General features: G+C 41.2%; 1 protein-coding gene across 9 annotated transcripts in view; it reads right to left on the reverse strand.

The window, feature by feature from the left end:
• BICD1 (BICD cargo adaptor 1) overlaps positions 1–19,388 on the reverse strand; it is a 133,548-nt gene that overhangs the window by 72,958 nt on the left and 41,202 nt on the right. For all 9 annotated transcript variants that reach the window (XM_060776787.2, XM_060776786.2, XM_060776790.2 and 6 more), the window contains exon 2: positions 3,689–3,901. In XM_060776787.2, coding sequence (XP_060632770.2) covers positions 3,689–3,901 — 213 coding nt within the window. The remainder of the gene's footprint in view (positions 1–3,688; positions 3,902–19,388) is intronic.

A 19,388-nucleotide genomic window follows, 5' to 3' on the forward strand; every position in this document is an offset into this window, starting at 1 on the left:
TTCCGAGATAATACCTGCCACAGTTTAACTCCAGACAGCACTTAAACACTACAGAATATCGTATTGGAAAGTTGCTCGAAACAAAAAAGACGTCCTCAGGGTCTGCTTAAATGCCATATATGTATCATCCTTGGCCTGAAACTGTTAAAATGTTGTCATCTATAATGAGTTATGTTTTCAGAAGACTAGAAAGGAATGCAACTGTTACATTTTCAGTTTGTCTTCTAATACTGTGATAATATATTAGTGTATGTGTGTATTCATACTAAGAGGTGTATATATCTGTTTGTCTGATCGGTCTCTTTCTGCTGCCTGCATTCATAAGTCCCTTTAGGTCCCTTGAGATAAACCATGCAAGGCAGAGATGTAAACATCGTTGCAGCTGAGTCAGCCTTCCTACCGACAAGAATACTTTCTTCCTGAGGACAGGAATTGCCTTTTCTACCAATCCAAGAGGTCAGAGGGAGGGGGAAACCTGAGAGATCCAAGCTTCAAGAAAGCAAACTCTGGTGAGACATGCAATCCCTATCTGGTTCAGGTATTTGTGTGACTCGGTCCTGAAAGGAAGAGAGCTGGCTGGCTTGTCCATGAGCCTAATTATATCATCAGAGAACCGAGAACATCAGCTATTGACTTCTTTCATTATCACTATCGTTATTATATTTATTTATATTCGGCTTTGGTCTCTCAAAGGAGACTCAAAACAGATGTTACAGAGAACTGTAATATTTCAGTTATGTGGATACCAGAAGATGGCATTCATTCATCATCTGCTTATAATCAATAAAGCTAAGTTTTGTATCATCAGTGGCACATTTTATTCCGATGTGTCCTTGAATCTAGTATGGTTAGGATACTACTAGATTAGGCCATCTGTAATGGAACCTAGGGATGCCCCCGTACTGCTCTAGGGTCCGTTGGCACTTCAGTGAGTGAGGAGAGAGACTTCAGGTGAGTTGAAAGAACAAGCCTTATTTTGCTCAGCCAAGCAAGATAGTATGCAATCTCTGCATCAGGTGCAAGTAGAAGGACTGCCATATCCTGCCCTTAGTGTGACCATTTCTTACCATAAACAAACAAGGTATATGTCATGAAAAGTTCAACAGATCAAAGTTACAGCAGTTAGGTAATCGTGCTCCTCTCTCCTCCCATACCAGTTACCTGCTTGCAGACTCTGTTACTAGCATCTTCAAGTTAAATAATGTTATCTTCTAGCAGTTCAGCAATCAGTTGAGCAATGCCATGTAGCACTTATTCACCTCCTTGAGACAGTCAGTGAGGAGTACTTAAAATTCCATTTCTCTCTTTCCTCTCACATCCAGAACTATCTCCACTGCTTGCAAACCACATGCTATACAATGTACTGCAGAATTAATGTACTTTATTACCTTTAACTCTTATGACTCAATGCTATGGAATATGAGAGTTGTAGTTTATGAAGTATTCAGCATCCTTTGCCAAATGCTGGAACCTCACCAAACTCCAGCTCCCATGGTTCCATAATACTGTGCCACAGCAGTTAAAAGTGGCGTCAAACTGCATTAATTCCACAATGCAGATGCAGTCTCTCCTAAAGCTGCCTATTTGACATGTAGCTTGATCGTTTACATGAATTTCACTCCAAAGTATTCTTAGGATAATGTCCTTTCTGCTTTTCCAGAAGGCTGAAATGTATTGCGTATAATGAGAATGGTAAATCTGAATTTGTGAGAATGTTTATTCAACTCATCTTCAGTGAGTCACATTTAAAAACATTTATGCAGAGCGGAAAGAGAACAGGAAGTCTAGAAGGCACCTTTTTAATATTAAAAAATGGGGAAATGCCTGTGTTCCAAGGCTAGAGCTCTTCATTATCCTGTATAAACAAATATTTCTGCTCTGAATAAATTTAGCAGCAGACAATTTTAATTCTTGCTGACATTTTGAAGGATTTGTTTTTGGTAGGGAAGTGCCAGCAAACAAGTATCATTCATTAATAGCAACCAGGCTGGAAGGCTTCCAACTCAGCTAATCAGCCTTTGAGAAAAACGACACTACCTTAAACTGCAAGAAATGGTGCAGCCAAGCAACTGACCAAATAAATAGACAGCACTCAGTGCTAAAGTAACCTTGGGCTTTCTTGTGTCACATATAAAAGAACTGCTATTCTTTATTGGATAAGGACATTTCTATAAGGCTGTACATCAGTATGGGCAAACTTTGGCCCACTCCAGGTATTTTGAATTTCAACTCCCACAGCCAGTAGGCTGTTAGGAATGGTGGGAATTGAAGTCCAAAACACCTGGAGGGCCAAAGTTTGTCCATTCCTAGCTGGATTTAATTGTATAAAAACGAAACATAAAAACTGACTTATTCTCAAAAGTGCATAGGGGTGAAATTAGAGTTCTATCACTAGAATTTCTAGTAACCTCCCCTTTTTCAAGAAGTAACTAAAAGAAGGATTTGAATCTTTGTTGGTCTTGATGCTGGAGAAGTCTAGCTCTGTGCCCAATGCCATGATCCAAATCCAAATCTCAGGTTCATGCACATGCATATATGAAGGGTAAAATTAGCCATTGTGTTTCTCAGATTAATATGGTTTTTAAATTTTAATTTACATATTCATAAAAAATGAAACAAACTTTCATACCTGTATACATGTATGAACCATTATAATACTTCCTAACGTATTTATTTATTTATTTACCATATCTATACCCCACCTTTCTCTACCCCAGCAGGGAGACTCAAGGTGGCTTACATATATTGCGTTTCTGTGTGTTTCATTTTATAGAAGCAAATGGCAGATTGCAGCTAATTAATTTCAGCAAAGTGGCACCCTCCCTGGCTCAATTGCAAAATAAAATACATTAGAACTCAATGAAGCAGAACTCTCAAGCAACTGGCAAAAAGTCTAACTAAAATTGCATACTGTATTCTCAAAGCTGTTTTTGTGCTACATTAAGTTTACTTGTCTTAATTTGCTTTTAAGTATTTAATTTCAATATTAATATCAATACAAAGTTTTCTCTAGTATGGGTATAGTATTCATTAGGCCTGTTTTCAATAGTAATGCTCAAACAACTGGAATACTACATTTATCCGACATCTACTAATCTCCTTGGGTGTGTCAGTATGCAATGTTTTCTAGTGTGAAAATTGCTTATAGTTTAAACAGTATGGTTTCAGAAATTCATGGATGGAGTGTCACTCCAAAAGTGACACTCTACCAATTGGTGCAGTGTAAGGAGATGTGAACAGACATAAGTGGAGATTGATGTATATTTTGTAAATAAAGATAAAGTGCTGCTGAATTGATGAGTCCAGTATTTTTCCAACTTCCCCGCCTTCAAGAAGAACTTGCAAGGTTGAAGCAGCTGAGATAAGAAAGGTGATTTATCTCAACTTTTCCTGACAGGGTCTTGGTTAACTGAAAGTCTACTGTACTTATGGTTACTCTTTGAGAAATAAGCCTACGAGAGCATCACTTCTAGCTTGGCTTTAAATAAGGCATGGGCAAACTTCAGCCCTCCAGGTGCTTTGGACTTCAACTTCCACAATTCCTACCGGCTGTTAGGAATCATGGGAGTTGAACTCCAAAACATCCGGAGGAACAAAGTTTGACCATGCCTGCTCTAAATAGTTTATTTCTTAAAGCTCAGTTAAAATTCATTTGAAATATCATATTTTTTTTCTTTACTGCCTTTACCTCTTTCAAGTCATGGACAATGGCTGTCAATCGTTCGTTCTCCGCCTGAATGTTGGTAACAACAGCTCTACTTTGTTTCAGCTCACTCTGCATTTCCAGGATTTTCCCAAGATAATAGGCTTCTTTTGAGGCCGACTCCTGAAGGAGAGTTTCCTCACGGGTCTCGCCATCTTCAGCTACTTTGCGGTGGACTGAGAATGACTGTCCGAAGGCCTGCAAGAGCAAAATAAGGACTCGTGAGATCAAATGCTTGCATCTCACATACCTGTAGGAAAGGATAAAGTGCTTGGAAGAATTAAGTGAAAATTTAGGTTAGCCACAGGATGAAAATTACATGAAGGAACACAATAACAACATCAAAAAATATCTCCCATATCTGTGAAAAGTATACACCAGGGGTCCTCAAACTAAGGCCCGGGGGCTGGATACGGCCCTCCAAGGTCATTTACCCGACCTTCGCTCAGGGTAAACCTAAGTCTAGAACGGCTTGAAAGCACATAACAACAACAACAATCCTATCCCATCAGCCAAAAGCAGGCCCACACTTCCCATTGAAATACTAATAAGTTTATATTTGTTAAAATTGTTCTTCATTTTAATTATTATATTGTTTTATATGTTTTTTGCACTACAAATAAGATATGTGCAGTGTGCATAGGAATTCATTCATGCTTTTTTTTTTTTTCAAATTATAATCCGGCTATCCAACATTTTGAGGGACTGTGACCTGACCCTCTGTTTAAAAAGTTTGAGGACCCCTGTTATACACCTTTGTAATTGTGACAAAAATCGAAGATAAATACTCTGGATTTTAAACAGGTCTGCCTGCTGATATTTGTTCATGCTAATTAAGGTTAGATGCTTTAGGAGCCAGGAAAAACATACACTATTTTGTTAATTTGGTAAATAGAGTAAATGAGAAGATTTAGGCCTGTGCAGATTATTAGATAAATGCACAACTAGACAAGAAGTTATTAAAAAATTCTGAAAATAATACAGAACTCAACAGATCTTACATTTTCTAGGAAAAGCAGAAGTAATTAAACGAGCTAACTTACCATGCACTTCCTGTGAGTAATTTATTTAAACATCAGCCTCTAAATCCTGAAGGTTGGTTCCTGTTATTTATAATTTATTCCTCTCTAACGGGAACTCAAAATTGCGTGGATTAAAAATTCAGTGCGAACAAGACCTGGGTGATGTTAATTGGAATCTATATATATAAATCTGTTAGGTTGGTTATACCGGACAGGTAAACTCTAAACCCCCCCAACGAAACTGCACCAAAATTGCCATGGCCCTAGGACAACCCACTCGGTACAAACTAATCCACTCACAATTACAAACAACACAACAACACACTCACAAAGTGGCAAAACAACTGAGCATGCGCACTGCCGCAAAGACCCCAGCGCGCGCGCACACATGGCCGAACGGCCGAACGGCACTTCCCTCCCTCCCTCGCCCAGCACGAACACGTCGCCGCCACAAACACACACACACGCATCGCAACTTCCTCCCACCCCTTCCGGCCCTGAAACACTCCTTCCCTCCTCCAACGCAGCTCTGGTAAAACACGCCCCCTCCCTTCCCCGCAACACAACCAAACGCCGGTAACAACCCCTCCCCCCGCTAACTCACCACACCTCCCTTCCCCGCAACACAAAAACACACACGCCGCTAACGCACACCTCCTCCCTTCCCCGCAACACAACCAAACGCCGGTAACAAACCCCCCTGCCTTCTACACAAACACACACGCCGCTAACTCACCACCCCTCCCTTCCCTGCAACACACAAACACACACGCCCCTAACACACACCCCCTCCCTTCCCCGCAACACAACCAAACGGCGGTAACAAGCCCCCCTGCCTTCCCTGCAACACACAAACACACACGCCGCTAACACACACACCATCCCTTCCCCGCAACACAACCAAACGCGGTAACAAACCCCCCTGCCTTCCACACAATCACACATGCAGCTAACTCACCACCCCTGCCTTCCCTGCAACACACAAACACACACGCCGCTAACGCACACCCCCTCCCTTCTCCGCAACACAACCAAACGCCGGTAACAAACCCCCCTGCCTTCCACACAATCACACATGCTGCTAACTCACCACCCCTGCCTTCCCTGCAACACACAAACACACACGCCGCTAACGCACACCCCCTCCCTTCTCCGCAACACAACCAAACGCCGGTAACAAACCCCCCTGCCTTCCACACAAACACACACGCCGCTAACTCACCACCCCTCCCTTCTCCTTCTTACCTCCTCCTTCTTCTTCCCCAATCTCACCTCCTCCCCCTCCTTCTTCCTCCCCTCCCCTCTAGGCGAGGGAGGTTCTGTGCAGGGCCTAGCCTTGCATGAAGCCTCTCTTGCCTAGATCGCGATCCGGCCAGAGGGAGGGACGACGGAAGAACAGCAAAAGAGGCGAGTGCTGGGAAGGGAAGGGAAGGGAAGGGAAGGGAAAGGCGGGGGGGGGGGGAAAGGAAGGGGAGGCTCCACAACACAACACAACATCTCACAACAGAAGGAGTGACCATCACTCAAACAATTATGATTTTGTCATTTGCGAGATGTAGTTCCTGGGATTTACAGTTCACCTACAATCAAAGAGCATTCTGGACTCCACCAATGATGGAAATGAACCAAACTTGGCACACAGAACTCCCATGACCAACAGAAAGCACTGGAAAAGATTGGAGGGCATTGACCTTGAGTTTGGGAGTTGTAGTTCACCTACATCCAGACAGCACTGTGGACTCAAACAATGATGGATCCGGACCAAACTTAGCATAAGCATTCAATACGCCCAAATATGAACACAGATGAAGTTTGGGGAAAATAGACCTTGACATTTGGGAGTTGTAGTCACTGGAATTCACAGTTCACCAACACTCAAAGAGCATCGTGAACCCCACCAATGACAGAATTAGGGCAAACATGCCACACTGAACCCCTATGGCCAAGCATAAAGAAGGGGGAGGAAGGAGGGATGCCAGAGACAGAAAGAGAGAGGGAAAGAGGGGAAAGGAAGGAGTGTGAGAGAGAGAGAAAGAGGGAAAGAGAGAGAGAAAGAGGGGAAAGGAAGGAGTGTGAGAGAGAGAGAAAGAGGGAAAGAGAGAGAGAAAGAGGGGAAAGGAAGGAGTGTGAGAGAGAGAAAGAGGGAAAGAGAGAGAGAAAGAGGGGAAAGGAAGGAGTGTGAGAGAGAGAAAGAGGGAAAGAGAGAGAAAGAGGGGAAAGGAAGGAGTGTGAGAGAGAGAGAAAGAGGGAAAGAGAGAGAGAAAGAGGGGAAAGGAAGGAGTGTGAGAGAGAGAGAAAGAGGGAAAGAGAGAGAGAAAGAGGGGAAAGGAAGGAGTGTGAGAGAGAGAAAGAGGGAAAGAGAGAGAGAAAGAGGGGAAAGGAAGGAGTGTGAGAGAGAGAAAGAGGGAAAGAGAGAGAAAGAGGGGAAAGGAAGGAGTGTGAGAGAGAAAGAGGGAAAGAGAGAGAGAAAGAGGGGAAAGGAAGGAGTGAGAGAGAGAGAAAGAGGGAAAGAGAGAGAAAGAGGGGAAAGGAAGGAGTGAGAGAGAGAGAAAGAGGGAGAGAGAGAGAGAAAGAGGAGAAAGGAAGGAGTGTGAGAGAGAAAAAGGGGGAAAGAGAGAAAGAGGGGAAAGGAAGGAGTGTGTGAGAGAGAGAGAGGGAAAGAGAGCGAGGGAAGGAAGGAAGAGAGGCCAGGCAGAGAATTCAAAACTCTTACTAAAGGCCACAGCAACGCGTGGCAGGGCACAGCTAGTAGCTTATAAATGATGAAGCTCTTAAATCTAACTTTGCACAACCTAACTCCATTCAATCTAGGGAAACTCCACATGGGTTGATTTATATATGGTATTTAATGCCAATGTGCCACAATTTTTCTATCATAGCTTTCCAGATTGTTGAAGAGGCAGTTATTTAATTCATAAGGCAGTTATTTTCATTTGTGGTACATATCTGAGGATTTTTGCATGCTCTAGAAAGAGGTATTCCAAGAAATAGGTAATATAACAAACCAATAAGTTCAAGTCATTCCTAGCTTGGAAGTGCTGAACATTTCTTCTGGAACAAATGCTAATTTATTCCACAAAAAACTTACATTTTTTATTAATGGTAGCTCAGCAGGTGATAGCCTACAAACGGAAAACCACTGGCTAATGGTATGGTAAGGTTTTGCTATTGAAAAAACTAATATATAATGTTAAAGAACCAAATGGAGACACAGACAACTTTACAGAAATTTGCTCTCCCTTAATTAGTTATTTTAAAAAATCATTGCAAGGACACTCATAGAAACATTTGGAGTGATGTACTAGGATGGGATGATTGTAGCTTCCAGATGACATTTTATTTTCTTTGTATGAGCGCTCTGATCTGGTTTGTGTGCACTGATTTAATACTGTTGTTATTACTCTTTTTTGTTAGTTTGTTAATAGTACTTAAAATTGATTGTATGAGAGGTACTCAAGAATGTATCACTTGTACCCATTTTAGATTCCACAGGATGTACTGATATTAAACATTTAAATTCAAGATTCTCAATTCTCAGGTGACCTCACCTCTGAGGATGCTTGCCATAGATGCAGGTGAAACGTCAGGAGAAATGCCTCTAGAACATGGCCATATAGCCCGAAAAAACCCACAAGAACTGAGTGATTCCAGCCATGAAAGCCTTCGACAATACATTCTCAATTCTGTTTTACTTTCAGAAATCTAGTTGGCTATCTATCCATCCTCTATCTTCCAACCTAGACAAAAAAGGAATTATTTCCAGCCTGTGTATCTAGTTTCAAAATATTTTATATAAAGCGCTTTTTCAAATAAGCTTTTTATTATTTTTCATGTCAGGAGCAACTTGAGAAACTGCAAGTCGCTTCTGCTGTGAAAGAATTGGCTGTCTGCAAGAATGTAGCCCAGGGGATGCCTGGATGTTTTACCATCCTGTGGTAGGCTTCTCTCATGTCCTTGTATGAAAAGCTGGAGCTGACAAACAGGAGCTCACCCCACTCCCAGGATTCGAACCACCAACCTTTCGGTCAGCAGTCCTGCCGGCACAAGGGTTTAACCCATTGCATCACCGGGGGGACTACAACTTAATCATGATTGCATAATGTCCTACAACATGTATTTATTGATGCATAAACTGCTGATACAGTTGAGTTTATGATCATTAATGTACTATTTGTTTATTTTGAGCAGACATATAAATGGTGTTATGTCTGTCCCTAAGGAAAAACTGTTGTCCCTCCAAAGTTGGGTTAGCAATACGTTCCCTGACAATGTCCTGGCAATTGTTTTCATAGTCTTTAATGCAGCACTTGGAATTAATTTAATTGATGGGCAGCAATTACTGTAATAAGCAATTACTGTGTTCCCCAAAGGAGGTAGGTTACAAGTGGCAATCTGTTGACACTATATAGCAAAATACCAATTGAGGGAAGAAAGGTTTAATTTATACATATAATAAAAGTGAAAATATGTGTATGTATCTGTGAGGGGTGTCGACTTACACAGACAAACTCCCACTTCCACAAACAGCTATAACATCCACCACTCAGGAGGCACCAATGGCCCTCCCTCCAATGACATTGCAGGTTATAGTGAGTGCCGTAAACATGTACAAGAAGCCTGCCAATGTCATCCACAAACACAATACTGTCAACCACCAAGTGAATGCTTTCATTTGGAGACAATTTCCTCCTAGATTTTATGTTTTTCTTCCACCATAGACATCCCAGAGGCATGATCCCACCCACTGCCTCTATCAAAACCCTTTTCTGCCTATTCTTTGGCACATAGCAAACAGAGTGGAATTGATCAGCAGCTGAACATACTGGAGGGGTTTGGGGGACTGACTTAACATGATGGAACTTGTGGTTCACTCTGCATTAAGACAGAACACAGTGACCCCCAACGACAATGGACCTGGACCAAATTTGGCATACAGAACCCTCATGACCAATAAACAATACTGGAGATGTTTGGGAGAATTAACTTTGACTGATAGGAGTTGTAGTTCACCTACATCCAGGGAGCACTGTGAACCCAAACAATGATGGATCTGGACCAAACTTGACATGCATACCTGATACACCCAAATTTGAATACTTGAGGGGTTTTGGAGGGATTGACCTTAATTTCTGGGAGTTGTAGTTCACCTACAACCTGAGAAACTGTGACCTCCACAGGCAATGGACATAACCCAAATTTGGCACACAGAAACTCCATGACCAACTTAATATAGTTGAGGCATTTAACGATGGGGATTGACCTTGATTTCTGAGAGTTGTAGTTCATCTACATCCAAAGAAACTGTGACCCCAACTGACAACGAACCTGTATTACTCTTGGCACACAGAACCCCATGACCAACTGAAAATACTGTAGCGGTTTCAGGGGAATTTATATTGATTCCTGGGAGTTGTAGTTCTATATCTGGATACACTGTGACCCCACCAACAATAGACTGGGACCCCCATGACCAGCTGAACCTACTGGAGGGGTTTGAAGGGACTGACCTCCCATGGTGTGAGTCATAATTCACCCTGCAGCTAGAGAGCACAACAAACCCCACTGAGTACATATCTGGAGCAAACTTGCCACACATGCCCAACATGTTTAACTTTAAATACTGATGGAGTTTGAGAGGGTTAACCTAGCATGATATGTGTTGGTAGTTCACCCACTACCTTCTGCGTTTAATTTTTTAAAAAAAATCTGTTTCAAATAACCCAGGCAATGCTGAGTACCTAAGCTACTCAGCTAATGAATATATCAATATTTTTTCTTCTTGATCACTAATTTTAATGCATGCAGCTTTTGAATATGTAGCAATTGCAACTGCAGCACTGCACTGCTATGTAGTGGTTTCTCATAGAGCAGTGGTTCTTAACCTTTCTAATGCCTCAACCCCTTAACACAGTTCCTCAAGCTCTGATACTTCTTAACTGTAATTTTGCCACTGTTATTAATCCTAATGTAAATATCTGATTTGCAGGATGCATTTTCATTAACTGGACCAAATGTGGTACAAATACCCGATATGCACAAATTTGAATACTGGTGGCGTTGGGGGATTGATTTTGTCATTTGGGAATTGTAGTTGCTGTCATTTATAGTTAACCTACAATCAAATAGCATTTTGAACTCCACCAATGATGGAATTGAACCAAACTTGGCACACAAAACTCCCATGGCCAGCATTGCTTGGCACGTGATACTCAATATGCCCAAATGTGAACACCGGTGGAGTTTGGGGAAAATAGACCTTGACATTTGGGAGTTGTAGTTGCTGTGATTTATAGTTCACCTACAATCAAAGAGCATTCTGAACCCCACCAACTATAGAATTGGGCCAAACTTCCTACACAGAACCTCCATGACCAACAAAAAATACTGTGTTTTCTGATGTCCTTTTGCAACCCCTCTGACACCCCCTCACAACCCCTCCTCCCCAGGGATCCCGACCCCCAGGTTGAGAAACACTGTCTCAGAGGCTCTTAAATAATGTTGAAGATTATGCAGGGAGACGTATCAGGGTTATCAAACATATCCATATTCAAAGGCTATAATAACATGGAGTTTTACCAGACAGCTATTACTTTTCTCTAGTTATACACAAGCTTAAGGCAAAAGCATGTGCATGCATTTATGAATAGATCCTTAGAATGTGAATATAGGCAGGGAAGCAAGTGCTACAATATACATTAGTAATTTTACTATAGCTCCCAAGTATTCTACTTACAGAACAATTTTTAATTCTTGCCAGGCTTCAGTTACTACAGACTTCCCATCCACGTATACATTAAATTTGTTTTTAGAGACTTACTAGATAAATCTGAAGTTGTATTCATGTATGATTTTGTATGGTTATGCTCATGTTTTTATTTGTAGACTTCTGTTGAAATGTCACACTAGATTTTACTAGTAGTAATAAAGTGTAAAAATATGCCCAGTGATTCCCTATACTCTCATCCATGTTGAAAGGAAGCTTTCTGGTGGTAGCCAGGATGTAACACATCCATTATGTATTACGTGACCTTCAAAACAAAGGGTGTGTGAAATTTTCTCTGGAGGTTTTTAAACACAGGCTGGATGGCCATCTGTCAGGGGTGCTTTGAATATGCATTCTTGCATGGCAGGGGATCCTAAATGACCCTTGTGGTCTCTTCCAGCTCTGTGAATTTATGCCTGCAGCACATGGAAGCAGCATTTATTTTTTCCTTAGAGGAGGTTACACATCTTTTATTAAAGTAGCCTTTCTGAGATTGCCTTTGATAAGCAACCAAAAAGAGGCATTTTATTATTTTAATGGCCTCTTTAGAACTTCACAAATGATCATCTCCATACCCTTCTGGGCGATTCCTTCCAGGCACAAGTGATGATGGAGGCCTGGAGCAAAAGAAATCCCTTCAGTATAATAGTCATTGAAGATGATATAAGGAGATGAAATTTAGCAAAAGGGCTTTAAATATTTTATTCTGGCTTCCCTTTGAGGAGTTCAGAATCGTGTAATACCATGCCCCTGGCATGGAACTCTAATAAGAATGAGATCCAGTCTATTTCCTCAGAATAAGAACAGTAAGTGCCTTGAAGTCGCCCATCAACTTATGGTGACTCCAAAACTTTACCTCTCCAAAGCTCCATCGCAGCATCACTGAGCATGATAGAGCAACAGAACAGACTCCTGCCCCGATAAGAAACTTTTCTCTGTGTTTTGGGGCCAAAACGGGGGGCAAGGAGGGAAGGTCATGGCCAGCCATGGGTGCCTCTGGTGGCTCCGGTGGCACAGCGGGTTAAATCACTGAGCTGCTTGATTTGCTGACCAAAAGGTCGGCGGTTCAAATCTGGGGTGAGCTCCTGCTGTTAGACCCAGTTACTGCCAACCTAGCAGTTTGAAAAATGCAAATGTGAATAGATCAACAGGTACATCTCTGGCAGGAAGGGAATGCCCATGCAGTCATGCCGGCCATATGACCTTGAAGGCATCTATGGATAACACCGGCTCTTCGGCTTAGAAATGGAGATGAGTACCACCTCCCAGAGTCAGATACAACTAGACTTAATGCCAAGGGGAAACCTCTACCTTTACCTTTACCTATGGCCTTAAAACATAGCACAAACTGGCATTTTAATGCTGGTTTATTCCAATTTTGGACATGCACTGTGCACTGTGCTTCCAGTAAGAATACTACAGAATCACCCTGGAGGATCTAGAAATTTCTTAGAGAAAACATATTTGTCAGATGTGGTCGGTGAAATTATGAATTCAGCTCCTGCAGATATGGGGGCAATACTGTACAAATAAAACTTTGTGTGCTCTATGCAGTCATTGGATTGTGGTGATGCTGTACACCTGTGGATTTTTTTGGTGGATCTCTCTTCTGTTGTACCACTCATAGTGGGAGACCATGAAAATGCCCAACTGCCTTTTCTGTACCCTTGCCACATATCCTTTTCTGTGCCAATTATCAATAAAGATTTAAACCTTTCCCAGTCATTTTTTTCCATGTCAGGAGTGACTTGAGAAACTGCAAGTCACTTCTGGTGTGAGTGAATTGGCCATGTGCAAGTACATTGCCCAGAGATCGCCCTGATGTTTGATGTTTTACCATCCTTGTGGGAGGTTTCTTTCATGTCCCTGCATGGGAAGCTGCAGCTCAAAGAGGGAGCTCAACCTGATCTTCCCAGATTTGAACCACTGACCTATCAGTCAGCAATCCTGCTGGCACAAGGGTTTAACCCACTGCGCCACCGAGGGCTCCCAATGATGTGGATATTGTTCTTGATCCTAAAAGAACATCTTGCCTTTAGCAAGATATTGTTTCAAAAGTGTCACAACTCTTCCCAGTTTCTCAAAATGATTACCATTTCACTACATCACATAACAACTAGGACCTCAGCAAACTTTTGTTTTTAAAAGTTTATTCTCCACTGCAAATTCCAAAATATAATTATTCCAAGTTGGCAGTCCATTTAATCAAACCTACTATGGGAACTGAGTGCTGTGAGTCTACTATAGGCTATTTTTAGATATATATAATTAGTAATGGGCAATTAAAGCATGAAATAGTCCATATCTTCAGAAGAGCATGTTTGGAACTGGCATAACTACAAACACAAAGCATTTCCCCACACTTTCTCTTTTTAATCCACTGCATATTAATTTCTCTTTTGCACTGTTTTTTATTTTGATGTAAAGAGAGGAGAAATTTTAATCAACCCTCATGAGTACTTCATATGAAAATCAAGCAATGCATTTGATTGCTGCTTTGAAAAGTAGCTACACAGGGCAAGGAAAACACATCAACATTAACATAATATTGTTGTTGTATGCCTTCAAATCTTTCAGGACTTCTGGCTGCCCTAAGATGAACTTAGCACGGGCGTTTCTTGCCAATATTTTTTTCAGAGAGGTTTGCCATTGCCCAAAGTCACCCACTGGATTTCCATGGCCAAGGAGCAATTTGAACCGTGGTCTCTGAAGTCTTGGCCCAACACTAAACCACTACACTACACTAACATAGAGATACAGATATCACAGGAAAATAAAAATCTGCCCTATCCTGTATTCCACTATCAGCAGCACATATAATGAATCTGGATTCCAATCTACTCTCTGTCTCTTCAACATGGGCCCCCAAAAGCTAAACCCCTCAAACTGTCTCAGATCAGACTCTCCAGTTGTCATAACCAATTTAAATATATTATGTTATTTGACCACTGGGTGGCAGTATTTCAAAATGAGCTATTCACTCTTAATTTTCCTGATACCCACTAGTCCTCAAACTTTGTATGACGAGGATTGGTTGGTTCATGGTTCCTCAGACTTCAGACTGTTAGGCGGCCAGACTATTGTTTGAAAAAAACATGAACAAATACCTATGCACACTGCACGTCTTATTTGTAGTGCTAAAATACATGAAAGAACAATGCAATACAGTGTTCTCTCGCTACTTTGCAGTTCGCTTTTCGCAGACTCGCTATTTCACGGGTTTTTGCTTCCTGGCAGCAATGGAGTGTAGAAGGGGATTTCACCCTCCCCCTCAGGAGAGAGGCAGACAATCATAAAAGAGAGAGAGAGGAGATACGAAGCAGTATGTAAACCATGGCTTTATGGCTCCTTCCTTATAACTAACAAAAAAAAATGGTGTGCAGTGGCTTTAAATCTTTCCTTGCTTCTGCCTCACCCTTGGAATGCTCTCTCTCTCTCTCTCTCTATATATATATATATATATATATATATCATCCCTACCTTGTGGATTTTCACTTTCTGCGGGTGGTCCTGGAACGTAACACCCGCGATAAGTGAGGGAACACTTTATTTAAAATGAAGAACAACTTCAATAAATTGTCGAAGGCTTTCATGGCTGGAATCACTAGGTTCTTGTGGGTTTTTTCGGGCTATAGAGCCATGTTCTAGAGGCATTTCTCCTGACGTTTCGCCTGCATCTATGGCAAGCATCCTCAGAGGTTGTGAGGACCTCACAACCTCTGAGGATGCTTGCCATAGATGCAGGCGAAACGTCAGGAGAAATGCCTCTAGAACATGGCTCTATAGCCCGAAAAAACCCACAAGAACCTAACTTCAATAAACATAAACTTACCAGAATTTCAATGGGAAGCGTGGGTCTGCTTTTAGCTGATGAGATAGTCAAATTCATCAGGATTGCTGTTGTGTGCCTTCAAGTCATTTGGGACTTAGGGTCACCCTAAGTCTACAGTTTTGGGCAAGGGCCAGGTAAATGACCTTAGAGGGCTGTATCCAGCCCATGCGCCTTAGTTTGGGGACCCCTGCACTAGATGGCAGCACTCCAGCTATTCTATAATTCAGTCTACTGTAGACTCCCATAGCAAACAAATCACATCAAGTCAGCAGGTCTTTATCTTATTCCTCCCTACACAAACAACCCCACAGCGTTCTCACAGTAGGCAAAGTTCTATTAATAATAATAATATCAAATTCTTCTTTGTTTTCTCAAATATAATTGGATTTCCCGTCCACCGTGCACATACCAGGTTTTAATAAACTTTTTTGGATTTGTTGCTTTGTCAAAGAAGAGCACTTTTTTCCTTTTCATCTCTCCCTCTTTTCCCCTCTTTTTGGTTAGTCAGGCAACTTACTCAGGATGCTAGTGTCAATAGCTTCTTTGCCATAAGCCCAAAAATTATTTTTCTGAAAGAAAGCAAGGTTTGGCAAGTTTAATATACATTTAAAATATCTTCCTATTAATCAGCTGTGTAAAACTTGACTTCAGGACTCCTTGCTCAACTGGTACCAACCACACAATCCTTGACAGTTTCATCAGAAGTTGCAGAATCTTCTGGGTCAAATGAATGATTCCAATGCCCTCTGCTTGTCCAGGGTGGCTTTTCATCAACAAGATTTCCCCCTATTTAGTGACTGCCAGTGGCAATTTCCTTTGTTGCCTGACACAATCAAAAGTGCCTGTTTGCCATGCTACAAGGAATTTTCCACTACATCAATTTACTATGCATGCTCAAAATTCTTCAAGAAAACATTTAATATATATGGAGTGAAAATTGCCAGTATCTGAAGAGGAATCAGGAAAGAAAGAGACACGGGATCATATTGCACAGATATATTGGATAGTGATGTGAACCTAAGTATTTCAGGGGAGGGTCTGTAACACTTTGATTGCATAGATCATAAAAAAAACTATGGATCACTCTTTAAAGATGATATACCACAGCATGTGATTGTCCTGGTGCTTATACTCAAAACAGAAGTTTATAAGCAAGACACAATACAGAAGATTTGAATGGCTTCCAAATGACAAGGGGGCTAGGCAAGGTTGTGTGACAAAGATCATCCCCTTTAATTCTTTTATGATCTTGTATTGGATTATGGTGACAGTTGGAATGAGTCGCCTTTTTGGGCTGAAAAATGCGGTATAGAAATAAAGCAAATAAATAAATAAATAAAATGCAGCAAGTAGATTTGAGGGCAATCAGTACTGGTCAATCACTTCTTCTTTATTTCCTCAGAAGCATATTTATTATTTATTTATTTCGTGCATTTCTACCCCGCCCTTCTCAACCCCGAGGGGGGACTCAGGGCGGCTTACAAAAGGCACAATTCGATGCATAGTATACTTAAGAGGGGAAAAACTACACAACACACACATACTCATCTTGCAGCTAACCCAATAGGAGCCCCCAGTGGCTCAGTGGGTTAAACCTGACTGAAGATTGACAGGTCGCAGGTTCGAATCCAGGGAGAGGCGGATGAGCTCCCTCTATCAGCTCCAGCTCCTCATGCGGGGACATGAGAGAAGCCTCCCACAAGGATGATAAAAACATCAAAATAATCCAGGCGTCCCCTGGGCAACGTCCTTACAGACGGCCAATTCTCTCACACCAGAAATGACTTGCAGTTTCTCAAGTCACTCCTGACACGACCAAAAAAAAAAAAAAACTAACCCAATGTGGAGTGATCAAGTCCAAAAAGGTTTCCAGATGGGACAGGACCAAACTGCAGTTCAGTCCTGCCATGAGGGTTAATTGGAAAGCCCCGCACTTATATAGGGTACTTGTTTATAACATTCCTACTTCTTTTTGTACATTTCTGTTCTATCTCATGTCACTTTTGTCCAACATTCCTTCTTGTTTTTGCCATAAGGATTCCAACTCAGCAGTTGTATGAAAATCCTTTCTTTACTTGCCAAGTCTCAGATACCATAGAGCACTTTGTTCAACTTCAACTTCTATAGGTTTCTTAAATGTCTTCAGGTCAATTGATACTAAACCCATCCATTACAGTTGCATGCTATCACACTATCTATTTAACTTGTACATTGAATTTACCATGCAAAGCAGGACTGGGCAAAGAGGAAGGACCCATGAAAATTGGAGTCATTAAAAGTCAACAATGTAATATATGCAGATAATGCCATACTACTTGCGGAAAATAGCAAAGGTTTGACGTGATCACTGAAGAAAGAAAAAAAGAAAGTGCAAAGTGATTGGCTGCAGATTAGTTACATATTTTAAAGTAGATGAGGAATACATTGAAATGGTTCAAGATATTCCATACCTTGGTTCAGTCATTAATCAGGTTGAAGACTGTACTCAAGAAATCAGAAGAAGACTAGGACTTGGAAGGGCAGCTATGAAAGAACTAGACAAAATCCTAAAGTTAGGATTGTCCCACACCATGATATTTCCAGGTTGTATGTATGGTTGTGAAAGCAGGACAATGAAGGAAAGAGGTAAAAGCAAAATCAACTCATTTGAAATATGGTGGTAAAGAAGAGTTCTACAGATACCATAAACTGCTAAAAACACAAGTAAATTGGTATGATAGTAAGTAAAGCCTGAAGTCCTCTTAGAAGCCAGGATTGTCATATATTGGACATCTCTTAAGATGACACGACTCACTAGAAAAGAGAAAAATGCTTGGTAAGGTAGAAGGCAATAGGAAAAGAGGAAGACTACATTATAGATGGACAGACTGAATTAAGGAAACGATGATTCTTGGGTCTACAAGACCTGACCAGGACTGTTTATAACAGGGTAACTTAGAGGTAATTCATAGGGCAGTTAACAAGAAGTAACTTACTCCAGTAAACTTTTTGGGTGGAGGCAATAAAATACCCTTGATGCCCAGTTCAAACTAGCAATACAACAGAGCAATGAAGCAACTACAGATTGATGGCCTACTAGAAACTTGAAAGGGAGGAAAGAAGAGGGACGAGAAAAAAGATTCAGCAGTATTCAAAGTACAAGAAAGAAGATTCCATCTGAACATGAGGAAGAACTTCCTGACTGTGAGGGCCGTTCAGCAGTGGAACTCTCTGCCCTGGAGTGTGGTGGAGGCTCCTTCTTTTGAAGCTTTTAAACAGAGGCTGGATGGCCATCTGTCAGGGGTGCTTTGAATGCCATATTCCTGCTTCTTGGCAGGGGGTTGGACTGGATGGCCCATGAGGTCTCTTCCAACTCTATGATTCTATGATTCTATCTGTAAAACTATCTGGTTTTTATTTTAGCATGAGCTTTTGCGTATATAAACCCACTTCTGATGCCGAGCACAGTTAGTAAAACTTCAGGTTAAAAACGTATTTATACAGTTATGAGAGTGAGATATAATTAATAGGATCCAGAAAGATGCAAATCATGTATCTCGCCCTAAATTTTCAGAGGTCTGGATAATATAGGTCTTTCAGATTTTTGCAATGATCAGTTAGTGGGGATATATAAAATCAGCCAGTCTGTTTACCAAAAGTCAGTTTCCCTGGCAACTGGAAGGACTATCATCTCCTCTTCTGAAGTGTTTGTAGTGTTCCCTCTAAAACAACGATAGACATAATTGCCTTCCTCTTCTCCCTCCTACTCTTCTAACAAGGAATCTCTCCGTGATTTTATTGATCAGTATCTTCTTGCAGAATAAATTATCATAGCCATTTCTAAGAAGTTACAGATGCTTTACAACGAAATGGACATGATTAGAAAGTAGTTGACAATGATTTGGAGGCTCTCCCATAGGTTAAAGATAATTTACTACTCCGTACTCTAAGCCAGGAGACTGAGCAAACTGAATTCTCCATCACAGAAAGCTGTTCTACTACAAATGTAAATATCACAAAAAACAACAATAATCAAGCACCAAAGCACTGAGTACTTCTAGGGTCTATCAAGCTTTGCAAATCTCTCAA

The sequence above is a fragment of the Anolis sagrei genome, chromosome 5 (assembly GCF_037176765.1).
Source record: "Anolis sagrei isolate rAnoSag1 chromosome 5, rAnoSag1.mat, whole genome shotgun sequence".
NCBI lineage: Eukaryota > Metazoa > Chordata > Lepidosauria > Squamata > Dactyloidae > Anolis > Anolis sagrei.